The sequence below is a fragment of the Gopherus flavomarginatus genome, chromosome 1 (assembly GCF_025201925.1).
Source record: "Gopherus flavomarginatus isolate rGopFla2 chromosome 1, rGopFla2.mat.asm, whole genome shotgun sequence".
NCBI classification, from domain to species: domain Eukaryota; kingdom Metazoa; phylum Chordata; order Testudines; family Testudinidae; genus Gopherus; species Gopherus flavomarginatus.
In genome coordinates this window covers 151,590,494-151,609,374 of record NC_066617.1, presented here as the reverse complement: position 1 = coordinate 151,609,374, position 18,881 = coordinate 151,590,494, and the positions used below count along the sequence as shown (strand labels likewise).

Below are 18,881 nucleotides of genomic sequence, written 5' to 3'. Positions count from 1 at the left end.
AATCACCGGGACCATACGCTGCCAGGCTTTGTCATGCAATGATACCAGATTACTTGCTACTAGCATGGCATGGTAAAGTGTCCTACCATGGTGGACGGAATAAGGCTGCCCTTCCCAGAAACCTCTTGCAAAGGTTTTTGGAGTACCTCCAGGACAGCTTCATAGAGATGTCCCTGGAGGATTTCCGCTCCATCCCCAGACATGTTAACAGACTTTTCCAGTAGCTGTACTGGCCGCGAATGCATCCCAAGTCCTCAGGGCAAATTAACCATTAAAAAATGTTTGCTTTTAAACTATGTTTTATATTTACAAAGGTACACTCACCAGACGTCCCTTCTATGGCTTCATGGTCCAGGATATTGCCTTGGGAGGGTTGGGAGGCTACTTCAGTCAGGCTGAGAAAAAGATCCTGGCTTTTGGGGAGAATGGAATGCTGTGTGCTCTCTGCAAGCTCGTCCTTCTCCTCATCTTCCCTATCCACAAAATCCTCAGCCATGGCTGAGATTACCCCCTCCTCGGAATCCATGGTCAGGGGTGGGGTAGTGGTGGCAGACCCCCCTAGAACTGCAGCTCAGCGTAGAAGCAGCATGTCTGCAGCTCTGCACCGGTACGCTTGTCTGAGCTCCTTAACTTTCACGCGGCACTGTAGTGAGTCCCTATTGTGTCCTCTCTCCATCATGCCCTTGGAGACTTATTCAAATGTTTTGGTATTCCATCTTTTGGAACATAGTTCTGCTAGCACAGAATCATCTCTCCATACAGCAGTCAGATCCAGTACCTCCCATAGGTCCATGCTGGAGCTCTTTTTCAATTCTCGGATTGCATGGTTACCTGTGCTGATGAGCTCTCCACGCTGGGCAAACAGGAAATGAAATTCAAAAGTTCCCAGGGATTTTTCTGTCTGCCTGGCTAGTGCATCTGAGTTCAGATTGCTGTCCAGAGCGGTCACAATGGTGCACTGTGGGATAGCTCCCGGAGGCCAATACCATCAAATTGTGTCCACACTAACCCTAATTCGAACCAGGAATGTCGATTTCAGCGCTACTCCCTTCATCGGGGAAGAGTACAGATATCGATTTTAAGAGCCCTTTATGTCAAAGTAAATGGCTTCCTTTTAACTCTGCTAAATTCGACCTAAACTCCTAGTGTAGACCAGGCCTAACTGGCAGCTGGTATCAAGCAGAGTGCCCGGGGGGCCGGTTTTGTTCAATATCTTTATTAATGATCTGGATGATGAGATGAATTGCACTCACAGCAAGTTCGCAGATAACACTAAGCTCTGGGAGAGGTAGATGTGCTGGAGGTAGGGATAGTGTCCAGAGTTACCTAGACAAATTGGAGGATTGAGCCAAAAGAAATCTGATGGGGTTCAACAAGGACAAGTGCAGAGTCCTGCATTTAGGACAGAATAATCCCATGCACTGCTACAGGCTGCGGACTGACCAGCTAAGCAGCAGTTCTGCAGAAAAGAACCTGAGGATTACAGTGGACGAGAAGCTGGATATGAGTCAGCAGTGTGCCCTTGTTGCCAAGAAGGTCAAAGGCATATTGGGCTGTATTAGTAGAAGCATTGTCAGCAGATTGAGGGAAGTGATTATTCGGCACTGGTGTGGCTATACTGGTGTTGGTCTTGCCTGGAGCAGGGGATTGGACTAGATGACCTCCTGAGGTCTCTTCCAACCCTGATATTCTATGATTTTATCATTCTTTCCTTGAAGGGGGAACAGCTGTGTCATGTTTCATTGTAGCTATTTGTGATGCAAGAAATGTCTGAGGCCTCATCTGACATCCAACCCCTTTCCAACTACTACAGGATTATTCCCTGTGATACATTCACCAGCTTCACAGACACTCGCTTATTCACGCTGATATCCCCTGCAGATGAGGCATTCTTCCCAGACACCAAATCAGATGATCAACTGAATCCTGAACACGAGGGTGAGAGATTCCCTAGCAGTTAAGCATCTAGGGCTCAATCGTATAATGCGCTATATGCCCTCAGCCCTCACTGAAGTAAGGGGGAATTAAGGGCACTCAGAACCTTGCAAGAGTCAGATCATAACTCTGTTTATACCCTGTGATACTGTTGCTGAACCATGTCCCTTTCTTTAATTATAACCTGGTGATGGTGATTCTGCCAGTATCTCCAATCATTCGTTGTGTTTGACTGTGACCTGAGCCACTCCATGCCCCTGCTACCTCAAAAATGCACAGTAGGTGTCAGTGTCGGAGATGGCAGTTACACAGCTGGCTGACCTAAAGAGAAGAGAGGAGAGGTTTAAGGTTTTAGTCAGAGGAAAGTATGAGAAGACGACCTAAAGGGGACAATGTATTCAGTCCCTGCATTGCTCTGGTTTCTAGCAATTGTTTCATGTAAGTAAAACAAATGTCTCATTTATATTTTTTGTTAATTGGGAAGATCTTTAAAACCACCCTTCTGGTATCTATCTAATATTTGTAGATTTATAACATTACATCACCATAGTTTTCTTAAATATATGTAGTCATTTTATTTTATTAATTAAAATATAATTATTTGTGATTGTATTGCAATTTCTACATCAAATGTTATAATATATATATTGGTGTAAAATTATATATCTGAAAATGTTTTACACAGTTGATAAGGTATACTATTCTAATACAATATATATGAATTTAAAATCTCCGCTTTCTTACACGTAGGGTTTAAAAGGATGAAAGAGTTACTGAACAGTTCATCCAGGGATCAGTCATGCAAGGTGCTAAGAACTCTGGCCCTGATCCTGCAAAGCTTTAAGCAGTTGGGATCCTTTTTTAATATAGGAAAGGAAGATTCTACACTGGCCACACTCATTACATTGTAAAACCATGACATTAGTTCAGCTAAACTGATAGAACACTTTCATTTGTTAATAAGATTGTTTACCTCAGATAATAAAAGGTGTAACATACAAATGATGTCATTAATTTGGTTTAAGTTTGTGTGTTGACCAGCCCTGAGAAACAATAAATGCATAATAATTAACCACCTATCATCAATAACTATTGGCCAATAATTAATTAATAATCTCTTCTAAACTTAATTTTCTACCATTGCTTTAATCATTCATGGGAAAAGAGGTTCTATCTCTTTCTACATGCTAACAGTTCTTGTTTTCCCTGTTGTATTGCAGGCATTCATTCTGCAACCATTGTCCAGAGTCCGCAGTCAGTGGTGGAAGAGCTGGGCGGACAGATTTCCCTAGAATGTTCCTTGGAAGGGACATCTAATCCTTACATCTACTGGTATAGGCAGCTCCCTGGTAGACAGATCCATATGCTCGCCTACTCAATAAGCCTTGGTCAAGTAGATAATACTGGGCTGAGCAGCCACTTCAATGCAAGCAGACCCAAAGACGACGAGTTCCTCTTGAGCATCAATGGCCTCTTAGCTAATGACACAGGAGTGTATTACTGTGCTTGGAGCCGCACAGTGAGCCAAGTGTGTGCAGCACCTGGACAAAAACTCCCCCTCCTCCCCAGGCACAGGCCTGCGTTGTGCCCATCCCCTGTAGTGCAGAAAGCAGCAGCTGCATGTGAAGAGGGGGAATAGCAAAGCTGTTTATGAACACAGCTTTGAAGAGTAAGACTCTGAGTAAAGTCACAGGAAATGGAAGCATCATCAGCCATGACCTGACACATCAATGATAAACCCCTCTGAGCTTTTCAGCAGAGAATCTCTTGGCAAGAGAGTCTCCACAACAAACTCCTTTTAAATCAAGGAGAAAGAGGCTGAGGGGGTTAACTGAAGTCATGGAACTAAGAAAAGAGGGGAAATTACGGGCAGGAAAGCAAGATCATATATTATAACATTATGATCTAATACTCCCTAAAGGAAGGGCTGGAAGCTCCATTTTTTGAATCATTTAAAACTAGATTGGACAAAGCCCTGAAGAATAGGCAATATGGTTGCTGTTTCCAAACTACTTTTCCATTCATAGACCACTTCTTATCATATGGACACTGTGACTGGATTCCTGGGATGCAGCATGGGACTGTGGGACTGCTGTGCCCCCTTAACTCTCTCCAGCCTGGGTTGTCTCTCAAAATGCCTTGCTACTGACCAGCACCAAGCCCCTCCAGATGCTGTGATCACTCAGCACAACAGTATGTGGAGCCCCCTCAGCCAGCTAGATTGCATGAGTGCTCCCAGAGCCACTCATGAATCTCACAGAGAAAGGCACCAGAGCCAAATTCCCCCAGCTCCCAGCACTGTACCCGAGGAATATACCGTCTTGCACTGCTCAAGATGAGCAATGCAGATCCATTAATTGGTTCACCACTTCATCAACGGAAAGTGGACATACACCAGCCTTTGTGAAACCTGAGCCCATTTACCATTCACTCCATGCAAAGTCACTGGTAAAGATAAACAGTAAAACAAATTTATTGATTACAAAAGATTGTAAGTGATATTAAGTGAGAGACAAAAAGTCAGAGTTAGTTACCAAAAGAAATAAAATATAAGCACACAGTCTAAACTCTTAACTCTATTAGACTGGGCAACATCTAGACTAAGAAGTTTTTCTCACCCCACTGGATACTGAAGTCCACAGTACACAGATTTCAGCCCTGAAATCTGGGCCAGTCCCCTCAGTTGGAGTCTTCAGAGGGTCCTTGTTGTTTGCAGCATAGGTGGGTGAAGGAGAAGGGCCAAGCATGGGCTGCCTGTGTTTCATTTTATACCCTCAGTCCATGTGTTTGGAAAACACAAGTCCCGGCATGTCCGGTGGGCATTGCTCAGTCTCCTGGCAAGGCTTAGCAATTCCCCTGGTTTGCCCTCATGCAGGTGTGTCATCGAATTGTAGCTCCCTTGCTGGACAATGGCTGTTGATGGGTTGTTTGACCCCCCACCTGGGCATTGGTTACTTTCCTTGCTGTTGCCTCTGGGAAGCTAATATCTGGCTGATTCCCCAATTTACAGCATGTTTTAGTGACAACCATACAGCACAAGTCTGATAACTTCATATGCATTAATGATACATATATAGATAGAACCTTTCAGCTGATCATAACCTTTTCCCTGATACCTCACATGGCCTACTTTATATGTAATATCACAATTATGTACAGATGAGGCATATGGGGGTTACAAGACACTCCACCAAGGTATAGCATGTCACAGACACCTCCTCCCAGCTGCCTCAACTCACTTCTTGCCAGTGGCCACTATCACAGTGGGTTACAATAATTAGGACAGTGTGAAGAAGACAAGAAGAAAATGAATTTGCTTTAATGTGATAGGGGACACTGCCTGGTTACAATTCTCCAGTTTTTACTTGTTTTGTGACTTTATATCTACTGGTAATGTGTCTCCTCCCATGGCCTGCAGTCTGTCCAGACCACTGTACTTTAGTTTTGTTCCCCTGGCTATTTGTTGACATGCTGTTTTCAGCTTCTTACACACATTTGATCACAGCTGAATTGACATCAAGGAAAATCCCAACAAGGAAAGATATGAAGTATCAGCATCAGCAGAGGGGTTTGATACCATTACTTTTTAAAATATAATTGGTCAGAAAAGCATTTGTAGGTGCTAAATGGCCCAAGACTGGGCCACTATAAGCAAGAGTGACTGCTTGAAAGATATCGTCCTATAAAAACCCACCTCCAGCCACTAGGTGGTGCTCCTTCTCTACCTGAGGAATCAGAGCTGTTGAGGCAGGAGTAGAACTGGCAGGAGAACAACAATTCTGTTTTGCCACAACTTTTGAGCTTTTAAATTTCATTTTTGTTCTGCATTGGAATAAAATCAAAACCTTTCAAATGGCTTCTGCAAAAGGGAATTGTGTGAAAATATCCATTTTGGTGTTGAAAAGGTGTAGTTTTCAATGTGGGTCTCTCTTTGGGTATGTCTAGACTGAAGTCACAGGGTTTGATTAGAGCTTAAATTGAAATATGTGAGGTAGCTTTAATTTCGCTAATTTGGGTTCCTGAACAGTGAAGCCATATCAGTGTGGATTAGAGCAGAAGAATCACATCTCATGTCTTTCTTACAATACTCTGATAATGCATCACAGAATGATATCTGCTTTCTTTGCAATGCTGTTATGCTCATATTTAGCTAGTGATCCACTATAACCCCCAGCTCCCTCTTCGTAGTATTCCTTCGTAGGCAATCATTTCTCATTTCGTACGTGTGCAACTGATTGTTCCTTCCTAAGTGGAGTTCATTGAATTTCATCCTATTTACTTCAGACTGTTTCTTCAGTTTGTCCAGATCATTTTGAATTTTAATCCTAGCCTTCAAAGCACTTGCAACTCCTTCCATCTTGTTATCATCCATAAATTTTATAAATGTACTCTCTATACCATTATCTAAATCATTGATGAAGGTTTTGAACAGAACCGGACCCAGAACCAATCCCTGCAGGACCCTTTCCTGATTCACTGGGAATGGTTTCCAACCAGTTTTGCACCCACTTTATAGTAGCTCCATCTAGACTGCATTTCCCTAGTTTGTCTATGAGAAAATCATAGAAGATTAGAGTTGGAAGAGACCTCAGGAAGTCATCTAGTCCAACCCCCTGCTCAAGGCAGGACTAACCCCCAACTAAATTATCCCAAGCTGAGCCTTAAAAACCTCTAAGGATGGAGATTCCACCACCTCCCTAGGGAACCCATTCCAGTGCTTCACCACCCTCCTAGTGAAATAGTTTTTTCTAATATCCAACCTAAACCTCCCCCACTGCAACTTGAGCCCACTGTTCCTTGTTCTGTCATCTGCCACCACTGAGAACAGCCTAGATCCATCCTCTTTGGAATCCCCTTTCAGGTAATTGAAGGCTACTGTTAAATCTCCCCCTCACTCTTTTCTTCTGCAGACTGAACAAACCCTGTTCCCTCAGTCTCTCCTCATAAGTCATATGCACCAGACCCCTGATCATTTTCTTTGCTCTCTGCTGGATTCTCTCCAATTTGTTCACATCCTTTCTGCAGTGGGGGGCCCAAAGCTGGACGCAATACTCCAGATGTGGCCTCACCAGTGCTGAGCAGAGGGGAAAATCAGTTCCCTCGATCTGCTGGCAATGCTCCTAGTAATGCAGCCCAATATGCCTTTAGCCTGCTTGGCAACAAGGGCACTCAGCTGACTGATATCCAGCTTCTCATCCACTGTAATCCCCTTTTCTGCAGAACTGCTGCTTAAACAGTTGGTCGTCAGCCTATATCGGTGCATAGGATCTTCCTTCCTAAGGGCAGGACTCTTCACTTGTCCTTGTTGAACCTCATCAGATTTCTTTTGGCCCAGTCCTCCATGTCATGCAAGACAGTATCAAAAGCCTTACTAAAGTCAAGATATCCACATCTACCACTTCCCCTCTATCCACTAGGCTTGTTGGCCTGTCAAAGAAAGCTATTAGGTTGGTTTGACATGATTTAATCTTGACAAATCCACACTGACTGTTATTTATCACCTTATCATCGTCTAGGTGTTTGCAAATTAATTGCTTTATTATTTTCTCCACTATCTTTTCAGGTACTGAAGTTAAGCTGACTGGTTTGTAATTCCCCGGGTTGTCCTCATTTCCCTTTTCATAGACTGGAATTATATTTGCCCTCTTTCATGCTAGCATGGGTGGCAGCCTGTGCTTCAGCCCAGTCTGTAAAAGCCTACCTGGAAACCTAAATAATAGCTCACAGGCCTAGCCTGTGCTGAAGTTGTTGCTATCATGTCTTCACTCTTCCCATACCCAAACCAGCAAGATTAAAGCTGACTTGGGTATATCTACAGGAGCTGCACTAATGAACCCTCTTTTGCTCTCTCTTTCTGGAGGTGACTGTATAATCCACTCTGGACCTCAGATACCTTCCCATCAAAAACATTTTTTTAATAAAACGTTTCCGTGCAATAATTCAGCTTTGAATAAACAGTATAGTTTGATGACAAAACTTTTTTGGTGAAACTGTTCCAACCAGCTCCAGTGAAGATTATCAGCTGTCGTGCCAGTCATTCCATCCAAACTCAGCCAATGTATTGTACCTTTAAGAGACATGTGGCTCAGCAATTAGCGCCCTTGTCAGAAAGTCATGGATTAAAGTCCCAACACAAGGACTTGTGTGGTGCCCTTTTCAAAAGATTGTCAGTTGAACTTGCTTTTGCCCTGCCTCAGGTGGGCTGTTCAGCCCCCAAGAGATTAGCGGGGATAAACCTGCTGCCCTTCCCAAATTCCTCGGTTGGGAATCTTGAACACTTAGTCAGGGTCACTGCAGGAGATAACCAGCCCTCCCCAGTGCGTTCCCCTGGAATGAAGGAAACACAAACAGAGCACACTCACCAGTGCTGGAAAGGAACCAGAGTTATGTAAAACCCCATGCTGGGGGACTGCGCCAGCTCAGAGAGACAGCAATGGGTGTGTGCATAGTCTGCTGTGTAGTCATGTATCTCCTGGGAACAAGTAAGTCATTGTCTGGGAGATGGACTCCATGTCACAGCATTTGCAGGATTTGACGCTACTTTTTTTTTACTCTGAGTTGATTGCTGTTGTCTGTCTTGTGTGTTTTGTCTTTTTCCTTTATGTGACAAATAGATGCTAAAATAACCCAAACACCGAGTCTGGTGCTGGAGAGAGGACACACTGCCTATCTCACATGTCAACAAACTGATGGGCACAAAAACATGTTCTGGTACCAGCAAGATCTGGGGCAGGGACTGAAGCTGCTCTTTAATTTCTACTATAAAGAAGAAAAAGAGAAAGGCACAAATTCTAGTCACTTCCAGGCTGACCAGCCGCAGGATGATCTCTTTCGCTTGAACATCTCGTCTGTGCAGCCAGAGCACTCGGCTGTGTATTTCTGCGCCAGCAGCTTAGACACAGCACTTCAGAGTCACCTCCTTCCTCTACAAAAACCTCATCTGTTCCTTGTCTCTCTGCAGCCCCAGCACAGGAAGCCTCAGGCTGGCTGCCGTGACATGGACAGCAACAAGGCCCTCACGCTCGGCCAGTCGTGTGAGAATAACAATATTTAACTCTTGTCAGACATTTAATATCTGAGGATGCCAAAGTGCTTTACAGACATCACTGAATATAATTACATAACAATATCCTATGATGCAATAAAAGTTTATTTTCCCCTTTAGATATGGGAACTGTGAGGTACAGAGCAGTTAAGTGACTTTCCCAAGGTTAAAAAGGAAGTCAGAAGGAGAGGAAGGAATAAACAGCATGTGCCCTGACATCTAGCTCCGTGCTTTAACCACCATGATCCCTTTCCATGTGTCTGTAAAGAAACTGGCCCCGTGGCCCTCAGCTCACCACACACATATGAATGGACACAGGAACTCACAACTTTCCCAAAACACAGGTTTCTTCCACATTATGTTAAGCTACAGTTCTAGTTATTTTGGTAGTGATGAAAACTCACTCGCATGAAAATAACTCATCTGCATCACCAATCCAGTAAGGGACAGCTGTGCTCACCCACACATACATATGTAAGCCTGACCATAAAGCTGCACCATATTAATGTGAAATGTTGCTTGACATCAAACCACCAGCTACTCCAAAGTGTGCTAACAGCCCAGATTCAATCCACATTCAGAAGAAGAGCTTTTATCTGGAACCATTTAAGTCATCTCTTTCCACCGGAGTATGTGACAGTGTAAATCTTGAAGTGGTTGGTGAATTTCTTTGTAAAAATCCATTTTTATTCTATTGCACTTCTCTCTGTGGCAATAGAAAAGGAGCTTTTACACCAGAGATACCTGTTCCTGTTCACCAGTGCCCTGAGCCTTGTACAGTGATTTACACCATTAAAAGTGAATACAAAACAGCATCAAAATCAGAAAGGCAGCATTTGACACTCACTTTACACCAGTGTAGTACACTAAAGGTGAAGGCAATGGTGAATCAGGTAACATAAAGTCAATTCCTTTCCCAGAGAGGACTCAGTCTCAGATGTTAACACCAAGTTTAAAGTAAATAAAAACAACCGTGTGCCAAGAGTCCTAGAGAAGACAAAGTAACAATGAAGACAGCTTTATTTGCATAACTTAGTAGCCACAAAGACTCAGGTGACAACATACCTTCCCGGACCTAGAAGAGTGTTTCAGTGAATGTAAATGAACCTGTAGCATCCAAGATGGCACATGAGCTACTGCTGAGGGTAGAACAGCTGTTGTGTTGGCTTTTGTAGTCTCTGCGCTCAGAAATGCCTCACTGTAATAATACCCCACACACCCATCCCAGTCCCAACAGTCCAGCTCCCACTCAAGACCTCAGATCCCCTCATCAAGTCCCTATGCAATGAGCATGGAGCAATCCAGGTCTGTGGCTGCAGAAAAAAGGGATAATGTAATTGACCAGTAACAAAACAACTATGAGACCTATGTCTTGCTCCTGAGGGCAGAACCAGGCCTACAGAGCAACTGTATAAAATTGTGCTCAGGGATACTCCCCTGCTCAGTTAGACAGAGGTGGGGATGGAGATTGCCTGGTGCTGGCTATATGCCTCTTGGGAGCAAATACATCATTGGCTGAGGCATGAAATCTCCTGCTACAAAAATCTCCTCTTCCTTCCCCTTCCCTGCAGCCCCCAGCGTGAGAAGCAAGAGGCTGGCTGCCAGTGCAGGCAACAAGCTATTTGTCTCTCTTAGCACTGGAGAGGTGCAATGTGGGAGAAGGGACTGGGGTGGGAGGAATCCATCTCTCTGGGATGTGCTCACCTGGTATGAAGATCCCCAGTTGACATGTAAGAATAACACTTTCACAAGGCCTTCCATCTGAGAATCTCGGAGTGTGTTGAACACATTAATGAAAATAGCCCCACAACACCAGTCTGGGAATTATGGAAGGATTATTGCCCTCATGTTTCTGGGGGGAGCTCAAAGGTGCAGATTCACAAGCATTGACACCTGACTTGAGAGATGCACTCTCAGTGGGATGGGGATAGGGTAGATAAGAACCCATCAGAGCTACAAAGATGATCCAGTGGTGCAGATTATCTAGGGCTGTCAAGTTGGATTGGATCATAAACACATGGATATACTCCACGTGTGTGCATCACTTCCATCTCTGCATGATAAGTTCCTAAATTGGCTTGAGGCCCATTATGACACTGCAGTACTTGGGGGTTGGATGTCATGGGTGATATTTCTTAGTGCAGTTTGTAAAGCCAATTCAGCAGTAGCTCTCATAACAGACCTAGGGCCCATATCCATGATGACAGCAACTTTAACTGCTGAGGAGGAAGAATAGCCCATTGGTCTCTCTGTCCTGACAGCTCCCTAGACTGCGTCCAGATAGCCTTTATGGAGGAGAGTCACGACCTCCTGCCTGGAGACTGGAGACTGTGTTCTATGATCTCTTGCTTAACTATCTCTCCTGTGGAGACAGAGACATGGCTTGTATGTTTCTGAGCCAGCAGTTTCAACCCAGCACCTCAGGCCACCTCCTCAATACAAGTCTATAATTCTCTTCAGCCCAATATCAGTGCTGTCAATGGAGTTCCTCACGTGGAGGCTTGTGGGAATTACCACCCTTAAGTATCAATGTAAAAATCCATCTATAGCCACTAGGTGGTGCCTTTCCCTTTTGAAATAGAGTTTCAGCAGAGCAGACTCCAGCTGTGTCGGATTTTGGCAGTAGGGAAGGTGACTGCATCTCATTCAGAATCAGAGATGAAAGCTCTCAGTCCAGCCCAATGTGCATTTCCTACATGTGGGCCAGAGAAGACTGTAGAGCCAAGTCTCCATACTAAGATATGGATAAATACACAGAAGTGGTTCTGCAGGACAGCCCAGGGGAAAGGGCTTGTTAAAGATGCAGTTGAACCTCGGAGTTATGAACATCTGCTGGTGGATTCTCTGCAGCTTGAGGTCTTCAAACCACAATTTGAAGCCTTCAATAACTCGGACATAGGTTAGGGGTTTGTTATAGAAGTGGATGGGTAGGGTTCTGTGGCCTGCTTTGTGCAGGAAGTCAGACTAGATGATCATATTGATCCCTTCTGACCCTAAAGTCTATGAGTCTATGAGTCTACCTCAGGAATGGAGCTTGTTCCTAACTCTGAAACATTTGTAAATCTCAACAAAATGTTATGGTTGTTCTTTCAAAAGTTTACAACTGAACATTGACTTAATACAGCTTTAAACTTTACTAAGCAGAAGAAAAATGCTGCTTTTAACCATCTTGATTAAATGAAACCAGCACAGAAACAGTTTCCTTACTTTGTCAAATCTTTTTTTTTAAACTTTCCCTTTATTTTGTTTAGTACTTTGTTTAATATAGTACTTTAGTGTATTTGCTGTATTTAGTGTGTGTGTGTGTGGGGGGGGTCTCTTTTGCTGCCTGATTGTGTATTTCCAGTTCCAAATGAGGTGTGGGGTTGAAAAGTATTTTGTAACTCTGGTGTTTGTAACTCTGAGGTCCTAGGGTACACTGCTCTGGTATTAAGCCCATCTCCCTTCTGCTTTTTGATGGGGGCTCTGAGCTAATGTCGCAGTGGTGTCCAGCACACATGGCTGTTTGCTGCCCCTGGGAGGAGAGGAGAAGCTCTGTCTTTTCTATATATTGTGGGCTGTTCAGAGGGAAGTGAAAGAGCTAATGGTGTTGGAGGCTCTGTGGGCTAACGCTGAAGGTGAAACGGCTGCTGTGTTTGCCTATAGAGCCCCTCCACAGTGGCGGATTTAGAATTAGTGGGGCCCTATGCACAGCTTAACTTTCTGGTCCCAGCCAAGAAAAAGAACATTCTCTCTTATCTCCCACCCTCCCGTTTTTCTTTTTCTTTTGGGGTGTGGGCTCTGAGCTGCAGCAGAGGGTTGCAGTGCAGGAGGGGTCAGGGAGATGGCACTTATCTTGGGCAGCACGGCTCCCAAAGCGACTGGCACACCCCTCTGGCAGCGGCTCCTAGGTGGGGGGAGAGATGGGAGGAGGCAGAGTGTCTCTGTTTGCCACTGCCTACAGGTGCTTCCCCGCAGTTCCCATTGGCTACATACCACAGCCAATTGGAGCTGTGGAGTTGGCCCTCGAGGCAGGAGCAATGTGCGGAGACACAAAAACACCCCACAGGAGCTGCAGGGACATGCTGGCCACTTTAGGAAGTGGTGCAGCATTGGGGGGAGTGAGGCAGTGTGGGCAGGGAGCCGCCTAACCCTGCCGTGCTGCTGCTGGCACGTCTCTGCGTGCCCCATAGGGGGAGAGGGGCAGCGGGTCTCTGTGCACTGCCTGAGGTGGGGGCAGCACATGGAGCCACCTCCCCACACCAGGGCCATGTAGGAATGTGCCAGTAGCCAGCCACTTCCAGGAGCTGCGTGGGGCCACCAGATGCAGAATGCAGGCAGCCTGCCTGCCTGAACCCTGCTGTGCCACCAGCCAGGACTCAGGGGAGATTAAGCCTGTATTTTGGGGGCCCCCCGTTATTAGGGGCCCTGTGCCACCATGCTGTTTGTTTCGTGATAAACCCACCTCTGCCCCTGCATTAAGGATTCTCTTAATAACAAGACCTAGCTCTTATCTAGCTCTTTCCATTGGTAGATCTCAGACTGCTTTACAAAGTTCAGTATCGTTATCCCCCGGGCAGCTCTTGCACCAGCAAAGCAAGCAACTGTTTGGGGCAGCCCATTTGCAGGGGCGGTGGGGCTCCAGCATGGGAGTTGAGAAGCAACAGGGGGCCCTGGGAACTGTAGTTCCTTGGTTAGCTCACTGCCTATAGAGCCAGTTAGGGAGCAGGGAAAGAACTACATTTCCCAGAATTCCCTTGGCCACCACTAACGGGAAAGGAAGGGGGAGGGAGTGAGTTAGCTGAGACCTCATGCTGCAGCTTGCTGTGAATGGAGAGCTGCACTGTGACTGGTAGGGATACCATATTTTAACATTCAAAAAATAGGACACTCCATAGGGAGGGACGGTAGCCCCACCCTGCCACCATCCGCTCCCTCCGACTGCCCCGCACAGAAACCCCAACCCATCCAATGCCCTCTGCTCCCTGTCTCCTGATCACCCCCTCCTGGGACCCCTGCCCCTAACTGCCCCCCAGGACTCCCCCCCATCTAACCCTCCCTTCTCCTTGTCCCCAACTGCCCCCTCTGGAGACCCCCCCCCAACTTCTCTGCTAGGTCCCCACCCCCTACCTGTCCCTTGACAAACCCCTGTCCAACTATCTGCCTGTCCCCTGACTCCCCCCCGAACTCCTCACCCATCCAACCCCCCCTGCTCCCTGTCCCTTGACTTCCCCCCTGGAACCCACTACCTCTTCTCCAACCCCCTCGCCCCTTACCGTGCCACTCAGACCAGCATGTCTGGCTCCACGCAGTGCCAGACACGCAGCTGCATACATGCTGCCATGCTCCCTCGTGGAGCCACAGCGTCCACCCCTCACCAAGGACCTGCCTTCCAGATTTGAACACCTCAAAATTCGGAAGTGCTCAAGCTCAGTTTGGGCAGCTGTTACTTCATTTCTCCTGAATCAAATATACTGATCCACGGTAACTTACTTAGAAAAGTAGGATAAAATTGAGCAAGAAATGCTCCCCAGTGGTTATTAGGACTGGGATTGCTATTTTCAACAGCCATTGCCTTTTGGTTTGTTTGTTTGTTTGTTTGTTTGTTTGTTTGTTTGTTTGTTTGTTTGTTTGAAAGGAAGACAGTGATATTCCATTGGCAAATTCCCCATAGAAAGAAAGAGTGGAACAAAAGAATAATAAAGGCACCTCAACTTTTCCTCATTTTTGGAGGATAGTCTTATAATATGCATCCAGATATCCTCCAATCACACAAGCCAAAAATTGTTCCACTTTACTGCAGTTCTGTAACCATATGGGAACCAATCCTGTCTGTGTTCTGTGCACATCTAAAATTCCTGCTGAATGACCCACCCTGGGAGCAAGTTACCAGTGACCCAGGGCTACGGAGGAAGGAGGGTGCTGGGGGAGCCCAGGGCTGGGGCAGCAGGAGGTATGGGGGAGGGCAAAAGTGCGAGGTAAGAGGGGAGCCCAGAGCTGGAGCGGCAGGGGGTGTAGGTGTGGGGGGAGAGCCCAGGGCTAGGGCAGCAGGGGGGTGCGGTGAGGAGCCCAGGGCTGGGACGAGGGGCAGCCAATTTTTTTTGCTTGGGGTGGCAAAAAATCTAGGGCCAGCCCTGATTATCCCCATTGTACAGATGGGGAAAGAGGGCCACAAGCAGGTGAAGGGACTTACCTAATGTCACCCAACAGGCCAGAGCCAGGAATAGACCCCCGGTCTGAGGAGTCCCTGTCCAGTGCTGCCTCATAATTTCTAAATTTGTGCCACGCAGGCCTGTTCAGTGGTCTTGATATTGGGGACTGCAGATCAGTTCTCCCAAAAGCCCCATGGAATGAGTCTATACTTCTCCAAAGGGCACCCTCTGGGGCTGCGGCTGCAGGAAACAATAGGACTAAAGTGGGACAACAGTTTTATACGAAAATTTCTTCACCCAAAATATGGCATTTTTTTATGGGAAAATGTCAATTCCAATAAAAACGTTATATTTTCCTGTGGGAAATATCAAATCTGAAATGTTAAGTTTGTTTTGACTAGAAATGTCATTGCATTTTTGCTTTTGGGGTAAAGAAATGAAAATTTAGGTCAAAATGGGAATTTGAAAGAATATTTATGTCACTTGTATTTTTTTTAATTAAAAAAGTGAAATAAAAACATTTAAAGTCAAAACTAAACGAAATTGTCCAGTTTCACTCAAAATGTTGATTTCAAACAATTTTTTTTTCATTTCAAGTCAGTTTGAAACTTTCTGCAGGAAAATAGAATTTTTTTTGACAGAAAAATTTTAAACAAAGGATTTTTGATCCAATTTTGTTCAGGAAAAATGTTAGTTTTCTGAATAGCTGTAATAGTGATATGAAACATCAAATGATTGGCCACATTTCCAAAGCCCTGAAACTCAAACTCTGTCCTTCTGTCTGTCTGTAATATGATGTCTTTTGAATGCAACCTCTGATCAATTCCAAAATCTCATGGGATGTTCTAGATCTCAGTGGCCAAAACCCTATTTAGAATGGGGAGAATTAGAAAACCCAAAAGGGGAAAATGAGGAACACATGGAGCCCTGATCTGCTCTTTAACACAGCCACAGTCTCCCAGGGGTTCTCAAAACAATTTTTTTGGTGGCCTCGAAGTGAGGTCTGAGAATTTTTCCTAAAATACTTAATTAACTTTAAGAAATACAAATAGATATGCACATATATACGTCCAAAACATTGTAATTTAATTATATAGGGTTTTTTGCAGGCTCAATAATTAAAATAATGTACAATTGACACTATTCTTTTCTGGATCTAAGCAGAATAGAAACACATTCTTGCTTTTTTTGTTCTTTTTACCTTTTGCTTGCTTATTTTTTAGATTTGCTAGTTAATAAGTCTGCTTCTGTGAAAAGTGCTGTTTGTATGTTTCTTAATATCACTTTTCATAACAGCAGACTTGCTAGCTAGCTGAGTGGCAAGGGAAAGTGATATTAACAAATATACAGATATCACTTTTCACAACAGACTCACTCAGCCCTGGTAAGCTGGGGAACAAATTAAGCCCTGGATGGGGAGGAGAATGGGGGACCCTAGATTGTTGGGATGGGGGACCACACAGCATTAGCAATATGGGGACATTGATTAATTTGTGCTCCCCCTCACCCAACTCTCTGCCACAGCCTGGAGTTCTCTGCCACACCCCACAGAGCCCACATCCCCAGCCAAAGCCCTCACCCTCCACACCCCAATACCCTGCCACAACTCAGAACCCCCTCCTGTACCCCAAAATTACTCATCCTCAGCCCCACCCCAGAGCCTGCACCCCCAGATTAGAGCCCATACCCACTCCTGTATCCCAACCCACTGCCTCAGCTCAGTGAAAGTGATTGAGGGTGGGGAAGAGTGAGCAGGGTGCGGGACCTTGGAGAAGAGATGGGGCATGGGCTTCAGAGAAGGGGAGAGGCAGGGGTGTTTGGTTTTGTATAACTAGAAAATTGGCAACCCTAACTGGGAGAGTGGAACACAGGAAGTTTGGGCAGGTGCAATGGATTGATGAAAAGTGCCCCTGATGTGTCATGGGCGTTCCCGACGGTGGACTGAGGGGAGCTTTAGATGCTCTAAAATTAGTGTTTGTGTTGAGAAATAAAGGAAACATTGAGTATGGAACAGAAGGTTGTTAATCTCTTTGTTAAAAGTGGGCAAATGTAGTCATGGTAGAAAACTACTCATAAAAGTGATATTCAACAGCAAGTATTTTATTTTTTAACTCTAACCTCCCCCCCCTCCAAAAAAAAAAACAAGCTGTGTGTCTGTGGCCGTGTGTGTGCAATAAGCTCTGCCTACAGCCTCTCTGAAGTGTGTGACCACCTAGTGCCTATTGGTGCAGAAGCAGCCCTACAGAGCGGAGCCATATAAAACTGTCCACTGGGGAAATGCTTACTGATCATTGCCCCAGAGATGGGGATGTGGTTAGTCTGGTGCACAGCAGTGCTGTGCTTCTTGGGAGCAAGTAAGTCATTGATGGAGCCATGAAATTCTAGTTCTGGTGTCTGCAGGATACAGCTCCTTTATCTTACTGTATTTGTTTCTTTTATTTTGTCTCACAGGACACACAGACGCTAAAATCACCCAAACACCAAGCCTGGTACTGAAGAGAGGACAGACAGCCCAACTGACATGCAGACAAACTGATGGTCATAGTTATATGTACTGGTATCAACAGCAGCAGGGGAAGGGGCTGCAGCTGATCTATTACTCATTTGCTGTAAATAACAAGGAGAAAGGTGATATTAAAGAGGGATTCACAGCCTCCCGGCAACAGACCGAAATCTTTGACTTGAACATCACCTCTGTGAAGACTGAGCACTCGGCTGTGTATCTCTGTGCCAGCAGTTTAGACACAGTGCTTCAGAGTCACCTCCTCCCCCTACAAAAACCTCCCTGCTTCCCCCAACACTCCCTCAGAGAGAGCAGCTCCTCCCATCTCTATACAAAAAGGAGAACATGCTACTATCAGACAGAGAGAAACAGCTCATTATGCATAGAAACCACAGCAAAGAGCTGCTTTGGGAAAAGTGATCAAAGGCCGAAAAACTCCCTTGAGTATTGATTATTTCCCTGTGAGAGCCTCACAGCGTATATCTACCTGTTGTTCACTTAATTAGTACCTGCTTCAAGATGTTCCAGTTGAAGTTATATAGTTCCTATCGGTCAAATGAAGACATAAGGCAGGGCCAATGGAAATTGCAACTCTGTGTTCCAAAAAACCAAGACTCTCTTTAGAGCCATTCTTTAGCCAATAGAGGAAAATTAAGGGAACAACAAAAGGCTACAGATCTGAAATAACCTGTCCAAGTAGGGGGCAGTGGCATCTACCCACGTACATGTCAGAATGGTACAAGTCAATGACAGTCATGGAACATATATTTTGCACTTTTAGTTTGAAAGTTCACCCTAACCATAAGGATGTCAATATATTTGGGGAAACAAAGAACTTCCACAAAATCACTGGACTATAGGGCTGGATGTGATCTCAAGGGGTCATCTAGTCCATCCCCCTGTGCTGAGGCAGGATTAAGTATACCTAGATCATCCCTGACAAATGTTTGCCTAATATCTTCTTAAAAACTTGTGCCCTCTTCTGGACTCTGTCCACATCTTTCTTAAAGTTGATGCCCAAAACTGGACACAGTACTCCAGCGGAAGCCTCAGCAGTGCTGAGTAGAGTGGAACAATTGCCTCCTGTATGTTACAGATAATACTGCTATTAATGACATTTGCCTTTCTGTTGCAGCATTACTCTATTAACTCATATTCAGTCTGTGATTCACTATAATCGCCAAACCCTATTCTGCACTACTGCTGCCTAGCTAGTTATTACCTGTGACCCAAGGACCTCTTGATTCCAACTGACCGAGGGCAATGG

The 18,881-nt window shown here is 45.1% G+C and overlaps 1 gene segment (V, D, J or C); it reads left to right on the top strand.

Moving 5' to 3' along the window:
- Positions 1-17,394: 17,394 nt before the first annotated feature.
- Positions 17,395-18,065, top strand: LOC127043111 (T cell receptor beta variable 19-like). The segment is given in 2 exon segments: positions 17,395-17,465; positions 17,563-18,065. Coding segments are annotated over 2 exon segments (555 nt in total).
- Positions 18,066-18,881: the final 816 nt, after the last annotated feature.